Genomic DNA, 16,233 nt, shown 5'->3' on the forward strand with positions numbered 1-16,233 from the left:
TGTTGAACTACTATAAGCAAACAAAATCTAGAATTTAGTGACTTAAATTTGAAGTTTTGAAAACAAAACACCTATATTATATGTTTTCAATGAGATTGTGAAAATTTTAGTAACTCACTAAATCTCTATCATAAAACAAAAAACATATACTTGCTTTATTAAATACTCTGCAAGCTCAGAAATAAACTCCTCAGGGGCATCTTGTAAGTGTTTTCTTAAAAAATCCTCAATCTCATCCTGGAACATAAAAGTAATCTCTGGTTTCTTCTTTCCTGTAAAAAAAAAAAAACGAGCCACAGGAAAAAACAATGAAGTAAGCAACCTACAAGCAAATAATATATTTAATACGATAGTAATTTATTCATTGCTGATCATAAAGTCTCTAATGTTAACTTTTGTCACCAAAATTACCCATGTCAAATAGCAGTAAGCAATGAAAACACTGTTAAAATAGAATATATAGTGGCATTTGGAGTAATAACATCTTAACTTGTTTTCTACATGTCAGTCAAAAATAGTAACGATGATTCTCCCCCTAATCTAACTTGGATGATGCAAATATCTGGAAATTAAAACAATCAAGTGGATTGTTAAAATCTTAGGATAATTTTTTTGTTGAACAATGGATATGGAGCAGACTGTCCTTCTTTATAAATATTTATGAAAAATCAAATCATCCTTATAATCAAGTGAACCACAATTCTAGTAGAATGAAGCTAAAAACTGTCTTTTTGAACAGGCATGGATGAAAAAACCTACAATTTTATAGCCATAATTATTTTTGCTCTCACAGAAATAATTCTATGCCAAGGAAAATTTGTATGTAATGGAAATAATTGTTAATTGAGGAAATGTCATGCCTACTCACTTACTTGGGAAAGTATGGGTTGCAAAGAAAACTAACAATATTTCCATAATTAATTGTTAAAGTATAAAAAAGTGATTATTTCCAGCTAAATTAGGTTATTGCCCCTAAAAGTGAAACCTTAGAGATAATAGAATAGCTCAAAAATCAATTTTCAGTATGCATCAAGATCTAAGTACAGCTACTTCTTGTAGCTTTAGAATAGATAGGAAAGTACTATCCTTTTTTTTCCCCTGAGTTCTGCTATTCATTGCTGCTCTCTGACATCAAATAGTATTTGACTAGTTATTAAACTGTATTATTTCCTTCCAGTAATCTTTTACACAGAGTTGAGCGTGTATTTTAGCTGAGAATCAAACTGCATCCCCCATTTCTGAGATTACAACAAAACAGTTTTTCAAAAGCACTGAAATTGCCTTTTATTTAAATTCTTTTATAGCTCCTCTCCTACTAAACTATACACAAAAGGAGTATCACACTGCCTCAATTACTTAAGACTACAGATTTTAGAAAAGTATTTTCTTAAATGCCCCTTCACTAACTCCTTGTTTAACCTCTGAGGAACTCACACAGAATAGTCTTAATGCTAATTAAAAATAAGGGTTGAGTTCACAGTTTCTAAGATACTTTTCTGTTAATTAATATTGCTTTATGTATGTTGAGAACAGTACCTATTTTGACTTATTTTAGAATACTTTAGACAGATCTTAAGCAATTGTTCTATTACAAGTAGTGGCGTATTAACATCTGAAGCCTTGTCACTTGATATTTCTATTTCCCAAGGTGATAAATAATTCTGCGGAAGAGGTAAAAAAAAAAATCTCAAATCATTTCAAGTTTCTCTTTGTGCTGGGGAAAAGGAGAAGGGGAGGTATCATAGTTTCATTAATTTTTAAAACAAACATAAAAAAATCGTACTTTTATTTAGAAAAGCAAAGTAAGGTGTGTCTTGCTAACTTAACCATACCAAATACTAACTAAAGTCTAGATAAAGAAAGATGCATATATCTAGTTCCCCTGCTTAGATACAAGCAACCAACCAATTAGGTGTTACCATAAAAATTAAAATTATTTTTAATAATTTTAAATTTAAATAATTTAAATAATTTTGGATAAAATTATTTTTAACTTCAATTTGCAGAGAGTCACTTTTCATAAAATGTTCTACTTTGCTTTGCATGGAAGCTGGGAGACCATAAAAATCTATGCAAGCTGTAACTGCAAAGTGTTTGTAATAAACAATGGGAAAATTTATGATTGTTCTGTAACCTTTTAAAAATGTTTGTGAAAACATTCAAAGTTCTTATTGCTGGTTATGAATGTATATGGAAATGAAAAATAAGACTAATAATTCTAATTTAGTACACTGTAATTTAGTGTATCAGAAACACTGAGAATGAAAATACTTTCTTTGTAAAAAACTTACCAAGAATAATTTGAACACTGCTTACCTTCTTCTCATCCTGTAACTTAAAATACAGAGCAAGCACCTTTTCTATGCCTGAGCAAGCTGTCATATTCCCTTTTTAACTCTCAATCAGCTTCCAACATTTTATTCTTTGCCCTCTCAACACTGTGAAACACTTATGAGAATTCCTTTAAGGTGAAGCTTTTTTGTCAATTTCATACCCTGAAGACATCTTTATCCTTTTTGTCATAATCATTCCCCTTATTTACGTCAAGTGTGCCTTTACCAAGCTCCTCTGCGCAGCTAAAGTTTCTTGAACAGAGGCAACTTCAACATTCCCACAGTCAGGTATTTCTTCTACAACTCCGCTTATTCTTGATTCATATTTCCAGTGTTATCAGTTTCCTCTGCCACACATTCATCTTTGTTGGCCAATTTCCTCTTTTGATGATGCATTTTTGTAAAATGTCACATGGATTTATCACCGGGGGACAAGGAGGTAACACAAACTACATGCTGTGTTTTCAGTGCATAAAGCAAGTTAAGGGACGCACAGTGATCAGTCTTTGACAAACCTGGAAATAAGTGATGTGACTGTCACAGACCATGATGCACATCTGTTATTTATGTGATCTGTGGACTAAGGAGCCAGCAGCCAAGTCTGTACCTTATGCAATTACTCAGTACACTACCCTGGTAACTGAAATATGAACTGCATTGTTGGGGTACTGGTGTTACGTAACTGTGAAATTGTGCCCACTGAAACTCTGCAAAGCAAGGACTTCCTGCATAATCACAGACACCTCACTGTATGCATCTTAAGAAAGTAAGTTAAAAAAAATCACACACATACAAAGGAGAAGTAAAATGAGTTACACACCTGTGTGAGATGACTCATCGTCGCTATCATCATCTTTTCTTCCTTTCTTCTTGGTTTTTTTAATTTTGTACTCTCTGGCATTGCTGCCACCTCCTCCTCTCACACTTCCACTGCCCTCTGGTGGGAAAATGACATTAGTTAGTATTACCTAATAACTGTTTTTAGAAATAATGACACTATATTGCCAAATAAACTTAACTTTTAGCCACTTTTAAATGTTGTGGTTTATTAAAATATTTTTAAAATTCAAACAATAAAAATTAATAAATAATAAGATGAAATATTTGAATTAAAGCAACTCACTTAGATAGCCTATCTACTCTAAATGCAGTCTTTCTGTAATAACATCTATTTTCTGAAGCTTTGACTTTTTCCTGGCCAAACTCATCCCTTTAGCTTCCTTCTATCTTCCTCAAAAGTGCCCTAAGTTGTTTATATCTGTTACCACAGCCTCACTAACAGCCCCTATTCCAGTACCTCACAAATTTGGTTTTGTCTTCTTGATTGAAAGATTATTCCCCAGGTTTACAGGAGACATGCTGACTCTCCCACCACCCTAAAAAAGACAATGAACTTCTTGAAAGTAGGGAGCCTCTCTCACTAATGTTCACATCCTCAGGGTTAAGGCAATGCTGGACAGATAACAGGCACTCAATAAATACTGACCATAAATTGGTTAAGTGGAAAAATATCAATCACCTATGGGCTAAATAAAGACTAAAAAAATACAAACCAAGAAACAGACTAAGACACTATCAATAAATTAGAGTATTCCTCTATTATACATCTACATTTAAAATATCTATTCAACAAAAATAATAATGGGATTATAACATTGAAAAATATTGAAAATTATTTCGTCATAAAAGATTCATTTTAAAATAGAATGAGATATATATATATATATATAAATATATATATATATAAAACAAAGATTCTTTTTCTAAACTCTAAGTAGAATTCCCTTAAAGTCAAAGTGAAGTGAAAGTCACACAGTCGTGTCCGACTCTTTGCAGCCCCATGGACTATACAGTCCATGGAATTCTCCAGGCCAGAATACTGGAGTGGGTAGCCATTTCCTTCTCCAGGGGATCTTCCCAACCCAGGGATCGAACCCAGGTCTCCCACATTGCAAGCAGATTGATTATCAGCTGAGCCACCTAGATTTCATCATTTTCTGTAAGTTCTATTGCTTTTATGATAGAAAAACACAACTTTCAAATTAAAGTTTAAAGTGAATGTGTTTTTTACATTTGGTAATACATTTCTTATGGTAAATATGTTTGACATTATTCCATGAACTGTAATTAAACTATTTAACAGCAGTATCAGAACAAAACACCAGATGACCCTAAGTTTTAAGAAGGATATAGAACAGACTAGTTATACTGATGTAAGTACAACCAACTGATTAAGTGGTTTTAAATCTTCAATTAACAAAATATGCATTGCTATGAAAATTATGATTTTTTTACAGTAATTTACCATATTCTAGTTTTCCTAGAATGGACAAATTTCAAAATACCATTATTGATTTTGTAGAAAAAGATTTTTGAAGAGAAAAATAATCTTGAAGTAGTGAACTTCCACAGCAAATAAAGTTTTTATAATGGATGTTCAATATAGCTGTATTTATTGATTAAATACGTTGAATATCTAATTTCTTTAACCTTGATATAGCACTAATAAAATTTTTAATACTACAAAAAGTATGGAAAATATGTGTTACATTTCCCAATGCAAGTTACTAGTATACCAGTGATACCTAGGATAATTTCCAGTGATTCTAAATTAAAAGAATACATAAAAACAGGCCCTCAGGAAATTCATTCACTCAATAAATAATTATGGGGCACTTAAAATATGCCAAGAAGTGCTCTAAGTATTAGGGAAACAACAATAAATGAGATGGAGAAGATTCCAAAATGATAAAAGACATCACAGTGATAAAAGTGATGTAACAAACTAGGAGAATAATATATGGAGACTGACAATGTTGTCTACTATTCTGGGTGGTGGTTGGGCAGGCCTCTGTGAGGAACTGACATTTCAAGGGGAGCTCTTGATGATAAGAAGGAAACAGTTACTTGAATTCATGAGACCATTCCAGGTAGAAGTGAACATAAACTTGGAAAGTCTGAGAATCAAGAAGAAAAAAAGCTACTAGGGCTGGAACATTAAAGAGCAATGGGAACAGGAGGTCATGAAATTAGCTTAATTCTCACAAAATGAAGAGTAACCATCAATATTTTCATTTTTATAATCAAGTTAATTCATTATCAAAAGATGTGGTTAATATCAGCAGGTGAATTAAACAAATAAAAGGCCTTCCTAAAGGTCTGATAAATACAAAGTTCACGGCAATGAATAAAAAACTCATCTTGAATCTTCCATGTTGTTAATAATTTGTTACCTGTTGCTTTCCTCCTTCGTTCATCTTTTTTATCCTTTTTACTTGTATTAATGCTTTCTAAAATGGAGATTTGTTTCAGATCTTCTTCAGTGATTAAATGAACAGGATTGTTTTTCATTTCCTGAAATAAAACATGCTTATTTTTTATAGGCAAAAATACAAAATATTACAAAATGCATAAAATAAAACTTGTTTATATACTCATATCCTAATTGTTTTTTGTTTGGTTTCACTGCTAAGAATTATAGAGCTTTGTCTCAGCTGCCACTCAGATTGTTAGTCCTTGCTCCAAATCAATCTCCTTCCCTGTTGTCCTTGACTTCTTGTAATTATCACCAGGTAATGAGAAATCCTATGCTTGATCACTTAACAACTAACTGGTCACACAGTACTGGATATAATCCTCTTTAAATGTTATTGGCTAATTTTGCCACTGCCTAACAGGTGACCCTTTCTCCCTCTCTTTTCAAGACTCCCATGGTCTAGTACCACTTGGATATCCGAGATGACTAGAAAGATAATGAAATCTCCATTCCCACAATAATGATCACATATGAGTTGCATACTTTGTCATGTACACTTTTTCCCACTCTGGACTCATTCTTGATCTCTGCTTCTTTATAAATATATGTTAGAAACAATTAACTATTTCAAAGTTCAGAAAATGGTTCTAAATCTGTAGTGAAAAACATTTTGTTGAAAATATTTCCTTTTCAGTTTTCCAATGAAATGTTATATCATTTTGTTTGAGTGTCATTTTATTTGAAATGACAGTTCCAACAAAGGAATTTTTTTCCCCCTGAATTTATTTTTGTGGTTGGAGGGAGGAAAATAAGAAAAAAAATGATAGTGTTAAACTGCAGTTTAGTGAAAGGTCACAAATGAAAATAATAATGTAGTCCTTTACTAACTGGTAGCTAACATGTATCAGACATTTTATTTACATCATTCCTTAATTCACATTTATCCTTTTAAGAATAGGCATCATCCTTTTCTTTGAAGATGGGGGAACTGGAGGTCTATTAGTCAAACACCTACAGGGTAAACAAGCTGAAATTAGAACTCAGGTTTGCAGATATCAATCCAGTGTACTTTATACTCCTCTCTGCTGGTTTGCAGGCCAAATATAGAAAAGTTATGTCATTTTAAAGACTATTAAGGAGCTTAAAAGGAATACAGATAAACACAAATTATATACTTAATAGGCCCTCATGAATTTATTAACAGTCTAAGATATAAATGGGTTTTTTCTACCTATTTATGAGCAGGCTTTATTATGGGGGTGCTGTTAACCAGAAACATGAATTCAACAGTCATTAAAGCAGACATGGTATGACCTCTGCTTCTAAACACTTCCACAGCAGTTGCTCTGAGGAACTAATCAATGTGGATAGTAACAATTTCTTTCCTCAGTAAGTCATCTGGCTGGTTAACTACTAAATAGGTAAAATTATGAGGCTCTGCTAGATATAGTAAATATAATGTGTATTGATAAATAGATACACTCTATATTATGCATATAATACACTGGTATCATTTGTATGGATTTTAATGATGGACAAATACTCTCAGGCGATAAGTGTATAATTTCATTGATAAGATTTTGATTTATAAAAATCAAAATGTTTTTCCTATGTTCTAACTTCTATATTCTGATGGGAATGAAGGAGGAGAAAAACAAATCCAGGAGAGGAAATAAAAAGGAATGATGCAGTGAAGGAAAATAATGTATGAAATAGTTTTCAGTTTTGGGTATACTGCTTACCTTATTTTCAAAAGTCATCAGATGACTGTAATGTGAAAATACTGTTAAATCAGTAGGCGAAAGGAAATCTGGCATACCTTTTCAGCTTTCTGGTGCATCAGTTCACTGAACAGGTCTGTACAATCATTTATAAATTTTTCACTGACTACAATAGTATCGCTAAAGACTACAGCTGAAGCCTGTTTGCTGAGTGCTCTCATTACATGTTGCAGCAATATTGCAGCGTCTTCAACTGATAAGGAACTGGGTAGCAGAGGCTAGAATTACAAACAAAATGAAAACAAAGTATAAGTGCAATATAATACAGATCAACCATTTGTTATGTATATGCCCTCCCTAAGTGATCTCATTAAGTTCAATGGTTTTGGAACCATCTATATGCTGAACAACCTCCCAAATTATACTTCTAATTTTATCACCACTCTGAACTCTGAAATCACATATCTTACTGCTTCCCTAACCTACCTCAACCCATACCTAAACAGGCATCTCAAATTTTAACATGTCCTATTCAAAACAACTTGGTTTGTGCCTTCAGGTGTGTCCAGAACCCAGCTCCCATGTTCTCTTCCCCATTGTTTCCCGATCTTAACCAATGGACCCACTTTCCATTCCATTAATCAGGCCCTAAACCTACAAGTCATGCTTCGTTCCTCTCATAAACTCACAATCTAACTTCAATTCTTGATACCTTTGCCTCCAATATACATTTCTTCTTAGCTCTTTCTACCATCTGAAATTATCATTTTCATTAATATCCCTCTCCCTCCCCCAACCATGAAAGTATTCCTCCTGAGAGCTGTATCCTAATTCTTAAAATGGTCATATACTAGTGAAATACCAGCTGTTCTTGGCTTAAAGGAAAATTAAGAAGAAAAAGATAAAACATACTGCAATATCAACCCATGTTCCAGAGCTGATGGCTTCCTCTACTGATGCTTCCACCTGATCCACAAGTCCTTGGCCAACACAAGCTGCTTTCAAAAACAAGAGTTGTGTAGTCTTATATCTTTTCTTTATGTAGCTCATAGCATCTGGGATTCCAAGTCTGGACAAAGCATCAAATTCTAGAAATGCATTACAAGATTGGAATAGAATTGTTAATCACTCTTAGAATTCTTAGAAAATGTTAAGTTCTATCAAAATCTATTCTTTGGGAATGCATTGTATTTTAATAGAATTTTTCAAGAATATAACATATCACAGCCTCTTTCCTAGTTATATTACCTTGTGCTGTGTTTGCACGCATGCTCAGTTATGTCCAACTCTTTGAGACCCCATGGACTATAGTGTGCCCGTCAGGCTTCTCTGTCCATGGAATTTTTCAAGCAAGAATACTGGAGAGGGTTGCCATTTCCTTCTCCAGGGGATCTTCCCAACCCAGGGATCAAACCCTTGGCTCCTGCTGCATCTCCTACACTGCAGGCAGATTCTTTACTGCTGAGCCACTGGGGCCCTTATGTTACACTCCCAAATTTTTATTACTAAACATATTTGTAGATAAATTGGTTCAAGTACTTCATTAATCCTGCTTTGTCTTTTACTCTCCAACTGAGGAGTCGAAGGGAAGCATGAGGACAAAAGACAAAAGGCCAATAAAAATAGAACTGAGGATAAAGGAATGTAATGTATAGAAACAAAAATTGAAATTTTGCTTATCACAGTTAGCAAAAGGAATGGAGTTTATTTTTCAAATGTTTTATCAAACAATTGACGATAGCAATTCTCTAGTCTAATTTACACTAATAAAAGATCTAGTATATAAAAAGTAAAATATTTAAGACTTAAATTTGCAGCCATTAAAGTTACTGGAGACAGCTACCAACCTCTCTTTGTCCTCAAATAATAATATTTAAGAAAATTAATTACAACAAAATTTTAATTCAAATCCTTGGCTGCAAAGGCACATTACAGAAAGTCAAGAAAATGTAAGTCAAACCAGTACTCATTCTAGCACACATTTAAACTGAACGCTAATGACTTGAGAAACCTATATGCAGGTCAGGAAGCAACAGTTAGAACTGGACATGGAACAATAAACTGGTTCCAAATAGGGAAAGGAGTACATCAAGGCTGTATATTGTCACCCTGCTTATTTAACTTATATGCAGAGTACATCATGAGAAACGCTGGGCTGGAAGAAGCACAAGCTGGAATCAAGATTGCCGGGAGAAATATCAATAACTTCAGATACGCAGATGATACCACCCTTATGGCAGAAAGTGAAGAGGAACTAAAAAGCCTCTTGATGAAAGTGAAAGAGGAGAGTGAAAAAGCTGGCTTAAAGCTCAACATTCAGAAAACAAAGATCATGGCATCTGGTCCCATCACTTCATGGGAAATAGATGGGGAAACAGTGGGCTGGCTCCAAAATCACTGCAGATGGTGACTGCAGCCAGGAAATTAAAAGACACTTACTCCTTGGAACAAAAGTTATGACCAACCTAGATAGCATATTGAAAAGCAGAGACATTACTTTGCCAACAAAGGTTCGTCTAGTCAAGGCTATGGTTTTTCCAGTGGTCATGTATAGATGTTGACAGTTGGACTGTGAAGAAAGCTGAGTGCTGAAGAATTGATGCTTTTTAACTGTGGTGTTGGAGAAGACTCTTGAAAGTCCCTTGGACTGCAAGGAAATCCAACCAGTCCATTCTAAAGGAGATCAGCCCTGGGTGTTCTTTGGAAGGAATGATGCTAAAGCTTTAGTACTTTGGCCACCTCATGTGAAGAGTTGACTCACTGGAAAAGACTCTGATGCTGGGAGGGATTGGGGGCAGAAGGAAAAGGGGATGACAGAGGATGAGATGGCTGAATGGCATCACTAACTCGATGGATGTGAGTCTGAGTGAACTCCGGGAGTTGGTGATGGATAGGGAGGCCTGGCGTGCTGTGATTCATGGGGTCGCAAAGAGTTGGACACGAGTGAGCAACTGAACTATCTATCTAATGACTTATAGGTTACTTATTTTTAGGTAACTCATCTCTTGGGTTTCTCTAGTGGCTCAGGCAGTAAAGAATCTGCCTGCAATGCAGGAGACCTGGATTCGATCTCTGGGTTGGGAAGATTCCCCTGGAGAAGGGAATGGCAACGCACTCCAGTATTCTTGCCTGGAGAATTCCATGGACAGAGAAGCCTGGTCATCTACAGTGCATGGGGTAGCAGAGACAGACATGACTGAGTGACTAATACACACACACACACACACGCACTACTTGTTTTAATGATTAAATTCAATCAATGTATTTCATCCAAATAATGGAACCTCAGAAACAGAATTTAGTACAATTTCAATGTTTCTGAAATAGTGGATAACTAATAAAAATGATAAAACTGACAGCCAATAAAGTATTTCTAAGATTATGTAAACCAGGCAACTTCATAAGTTATGTTATAAAAACAATTACTTTTTATGAATTAAAAAGAACTGGAAGTATTTGATATATAGTATCACATTACTGGAAGGCTGGTAATAATCAATACCAGCTTTGGCTTTTCTACATTACAACTGTTCAGTGACTATGGAATTAAACTCAGTTGCATGACTCACAAAAACCTTCAATGTGACTACTTTCATATTCAAAGAGAAGCACTTTAGTGTGCTGGCCAACAGTAAAGTACATGTGTACTCACTCCCAGGGTTAATACAGTCTTTCTAAGAATGTGTTTAACATTAGAAATGATTTTTTGTTTAAAGAAAAAAAAAATTTACCCAGATAGCCATTCTGCCTGAGAAAAGAATCCACCCAAGTACTCTGTGTTCTGGAGTAAATGTCAGGGATAAACACTGCCTTATCCTGTCTCCCACCAACCACAGTGCCTCGTAAGCGTCCATCATTAACAAGTTCTTCAAGAACAGCTTAAAAGAAAAACAAATAGAGACAGAGCAGATAAAAATCTCAAAAACACTTTACAATTTCACCATTTATTTATTATCCTTAGAAAAAGCAATTTAAAATTCAAGTTGCATACTAAATAAAGACATTATATTTTAGACAAAACTTTCCTGCCATTTATGAGAATACTCATGTCATAAATTCAGGAAAATGTGTCAACTAGATAAAGATGCTGAACTGTAATTCTAACTAATTAATATTAATGTTGAACTGTTTAGTCTGAGTTATTTTGGAAAAACATTCCATTATCTATCTCATGATTAAAAGTAGACGACTATACACTTTCAGAATAGATAATACACAATCACTGGTGTAACCAAGTTCAATATTCTCGTATTTAGAAAATCAAGACACCTGGATCCTATTAGAATCAACAGTGAAAAATTAAGCCATGAAAATCTGTATAAATTATTACACTTCCACTGTTTAAACTGAAGCAACACATTAAAACCCTACCTATAACAGAAGTATAACGCATGGTTAAGAGGATGGGTATGGACCCAGATAGCGTAAACTTCAACTCTGCCACCTACTGGTGCTGCCATTAACACCAAATTTATGCTTTTTATTTAAACTGTAACACTTAACTACATACTTTGTTGTTTTAAATATCAATCCCCTAAAAAAAAGATAAAGCAGATAGGAAGGAGTTATTTCTAAGTGTACCAAAAAGAGCATTCAAAAGATGCCTGGGACAAAATGATTCAGGAAACTTAGCCTTTAACAGAAATAAAAATTAGTTTAAAAATGAATTTCAGAATTCCATTGCTGAGTAAATTAGAATATATCAGAAAGGTCTAGATTTCAAACACATAATTTAAAATTTTGTGTGACTGTACAACACAAATCCAAGCTAAATTCAGACCAAAATTATCAAGTTATCAGTTATTACTTAAAGAAGTTTACATTATAATGAAATTCCAACAAACCCAATTAAGCAGATTCCAAAATACATCACATTTTTAATTTTAAATTTGTCTTATGAAAAACATAGTGAATAAAAATTAAGCTTTTGGTAGTGAATAAAAATTAAACTTTTGGTTCTGAATTTGAATTTCTTTTCCATTATTTATTTTAATTCTTATACTTGCATAGATACTGGAGTTGAAAGATTAAGCCACTGCTTTAAAAAATTATTCCAGCCAAGCGTAGGGGGAAAAAAAAAAAAAAGCCTTCAAAACCTCTTAAGAGTTTCACAGATGAACAGCGAAAGAACTCAGCCGTATATATACATATAAACTACCACACTATTAATCGGCTATACACCAATACAAAATAAAAAGTTTAAAGTTTGAAAAAAAAGTTTCACATACAAAATAGGCAATGGACCAACATTATTTTAGAGAATTACTTATTTTTTAAATGCTAAGAATATACTTTTAATGCTATAAGCTTTTTGTAAAATTTTTTTAGCCAAACACCCCATGGATGATAGCCCACGAACTACCTCCTCTGTCCATGGCATTTTCCAGGCAAGAATACTGGAGTGGTTTGCTATTTCCTACTCCAGAGGATCTTCCTGATCCAAGGATTGAACCCAGGTCTCCTGTACTGCAGGCAGATTCTTTACCATCTGAGGCAGTAGGGAAGCCCCCACACACTTACTTTCATAAAAAAATTTAGTAAAAATTGGTAAGAACAAAGTGAAAATTATTCTTAATCCTAAAATTTTAAATCTCTCTATGTATGCATACACACAACAGAGTATTTTATACACATACACAATTTCTTTAAAAATCCCATTCCTTTTGAGGTACCTAATACTAAATGGTGAATATAACAGATAAGACACATACATGAAAAATGGTACAGAGAAACTTAGCAACTAGAAATATTTTAATAAGTTTTAAGATTAAAAGAGGTAAAAATACTATAATTAGTTAAGTTTTATATTTAGTCTATTCAAAAGCTAATTATGTGAAATGCAATTTAAATCAAACTCACAGTAAAGAAGCTGCTCCTGAAATCCATATCTTGAAATCAAAGAATTCACTGCTGTAGGCCTTTATGTAGAGGAAACAAAACAAAAACCTTTTTACTGATTATAGAGTTGCACATAGTTAGGAATTACATAAACTAGGATGATTAGCTTATGAAAAAACATAAATTAATTTAGAAGAAAAAAAATGAAGGCAAAAACTGTATCAGAGATCAAGACGGTGGAAAAGAAAGATGTGGAGTTCATCTCGTCTCATAAATACATCAAAAATGCATCTACATGTGGAGTAATTCTCACAGAATACCTTCTGAAAGCTGACAGAACTCATACAACTGAAGTTGCAAGAAAGATCACCAAGAACCTGGGTAGGAAGAGAAAAAGGAGTTGGGGCAGGATCTATGCCCTTAGAAAGGACCCGTGAAAGAGGAAAGGTTCCTTCACCCTGGGAACCCCTTTCATTGGCTGAAATGTCAACCAGGACGGAAAGAGAGCTTCGGAGACTCAGAGGAGTGTGTAGTAACTGGTCTGCCACAGGCAGAACAGAGAGAGATTGGCACTAATGGTCCTGTCCACCTCGCTGCAATCCCCAGCCAAGGACACACGTCTGCTAGTGGACATCACAGGCTGAGTGCTGAAACTTGGGGTCCAGGGGACAGACCTGGGGAGAGGACAGGGGTTGGCTGTGCAGAAACAGCCTGAAGGAGGTGGAGTGCGCTTCGGAGGTGTACACAGGATTGACCCTGAATCTGCTGTAGAAGCCCCACTGTTAATACAGTAACCCTCGAGAGAAGGGAAGGGCAGGGCCCCACCAGAGCATCTTTAATCTCTGTGTGCTCACAGCAGTGTGGATTTTCCTTTATGAGCTCTGGGAGGATGCAAGAGCTGGAGTGATGCCCACATTTGGAGGTGGGGCTGAAATCTGAGCTGTCTCAGTGGCTGATTGATCTATAGATTTACGCCATGCTGGTGGTTTTGCAAGCTCAGCACCTGTTGGACATACAAGCAGATTACTGGCACTCCTGTGGCTGGGGCAGGTCTGGCATGAACAGTTGCAAGCTTTGGGGGCACGCATATATATAGGTGGGACTGGGGTCTGTAACTCTCATGGCAGGTCCAGGTGTGTGACCATGACAGTTTAGGTGCCTACCTACAGGGGACCTGAGCCTGTAGATCTGTGCTAGTGGTTTTGTGAGCACAGTGCTTGAGGGTAGCCCAGGCCAATTTCCTGCATTCCCATGGCTGAGAAGGGGTCAAGGGCAATTCCAACAGTGTACTTCATGAGCCCACATGATGACTGACAGGCAACACCACAGAGTGCACTCCCAGTGGGCAGCTTCTGCGGAGGAATTACGCAGTGGTTTCTCTCCCAGTGGGAGCACTCCAGTCCTGCCTTTCTCATACCACAGCTTTGAAATGGATCTGGGGATTTCTACTTCAACAACTGGGGAGCAGCTCTGTTCCCAACAGGGCTCTGAGAACCACAGAGCAAAGAGGAGGCCCTGCTCAATATCCACTGGAAGCACTGGTCACAATAACAGTCACACCCCCATCAAGGGGATAATGGCCAGCACATACTGAGAAAAGACTTGACAAGCACCTGTACTAAAAAGAGCCCTCGCACCAAATATTAGACTCATGCAGGCTACCCAGGGATGCTCCTACATAAAATCAGTCCTCTAAGACCACAGTAGATAATAGCTATTTCTCCTAAATTAAGAGTCAGAAAAATGTAAGTAAAATGAAGAGGGACCATACCCATTTAAAAGATCAAGACAATTCCCCTGAAAAGAAAAAAAAAAAAGTGAAACAAACTTATCCAGTCTACTAGACCCTGAGTTCAAAAAGGAGGTAATAAAACTACTGAAGAATTAAGAAAGGTTATCAACAGAAATGCAGATCTCTGTAACAAGTTAACTATAAAAAGGAATCAAGAAAAACTAGAAAACTCATTTGTTGAGATTAAAGCCAAGTTAAAGGCAATCAATAGCAAACTGAATGATACAGAAAATGAATAAATGATCTGGAAGGTAGAATAATGGAAATCACCCAATAAGAGCAGCAGACAAAAAGACAAATGAAAAACAATGAAAGCAATATATGAGACCTACGCGATAATATGGAGAAGGCAATGGCACCACACTCCAGTACTCTTGCCTGGAAAATCCCATGGGCAGAGGAGCCTGGTAGGCTGCTGTCCATGGGGTCTCGAAGAGTCGGACATGACTGAGCGACTTCACTTTCAATTTTCACTTTCATGCACTGGAGAAGGAAATGGCAACCCACTCCAGTATTCTTGCCTGGAGAATCCCAGGGACGGGAGAGCCTGGTGGGCTGCCGTCTATGGGGTCGCACAGAGTCAGACACGACTGAAGTGACTTAGCAGTAGCAGCAGCATGGGACAATATAAAGTGTGCCAATCTATGCATAACAGGATCTCAGAAGAGAAAAGGGGACTGAAAACAACGGAAGAAATTATGGCTGAAAATCTCCCAAATCTAAGGAAACAGATATCCAGGTAAAGGAAGCACAGAAGCTCCCCTCCAAAAAAGATGAACCCAAACAAACCCACAATAAGACATATTATAATTAAAATAGCAAAGTTAGAGAAATGTTTCTAGGCAGCAAAAGTAAAAACAGAGTTACAAAGGGAACCCACTTAAGCCTATCAACTGATTTCTCTACAAAAAGGTTTCAGGCCAGAAGAAATTGACATTTGATGTCTTGAAAGGGAAACCTACAACTTAGCAAACTCTACCAGCAATATTGTCATTTAAAATAGAAGAGAGAATTACTCAGACAAACAAAAACTTAAAAAAAATACAGCAATACTAAACCTATCCTAACAGAAATATTGAAAGGTCTTCTTTAAATAGAAAAGAAGGAAGAATCTGTAGGGGGAAAAAATCACAGCTGGAAAGTAAATGACTTAAATAGGCCACTACACAGATTAAAAAAACACTGTGAAAGAAAGTGACAATAACTACAATGACCAGCAAAAGGATAAACATGAAGGTGTGAAAGAGGGCATCAAAATCATAAAATATGGGGGAAAACAGTAGTAAAATATAG

General features: G+C 35.5%; 1 protein-coding gene across 4 annotated transcripts in view; it reads right to left on the reverse strand.

Moving 5' to 3' along the window:
- UFL1 (UFM1 specific ligase 1) overlaps positions 1-16,233 on the reverse strand; it is a 156,227-nt gene that overhangs the window by 10,003 nt on the left and 129,991 nt on the right. For all 4 annotated transcript variants that reach the window (XM_086317678.1, XM_086317676.1, XM_086317679.1 and 1 more), the window contains 7 exons: positions 13,170-13,228; positions 11,042-11,188; positions 8,223-8,398; positions 7,409-7,588; positions 5,567-5,687; positions 3,154-3,270; positions 155-272 (listed from right to left, as the gene is read on the reverse strand). In XM_086317678.1, the coding sequence (XP_086173804.1) occupies positions 155-272; positions 3,154-3,270; positions 5,567-5,687; positions 7,409-7,588; positions 8,223-8,398; positions 11,042-11,188; positions 13,170-13,228 (918 nt within the window). The remainder of the gene's footprint in view (positions 1-154; positions 273-3,153; positions 3,271-5,566; positions 5,688-7,408; positions 7,589-8,222; positions 8,399-11,041; positions 11,189-13,169; positions 13,229-16,233) is intronic.

Source organism: Bos grunniens, chromosome 9, assembly GCF_055505025.1.
Source record: "Bos grunniens cultivar Pamir isolate PY7600 chromosome 9, Bosgru_T2T1.0, whole genome shotgun sequence".
In the NCBI taxonomy this organism is placed as follows: domain Eukaryota; kingdom Metazoa; phylum Chordata; class Mammalia; order Artiodactyla; family Bovidae; genus Bos; species Bos grunniens.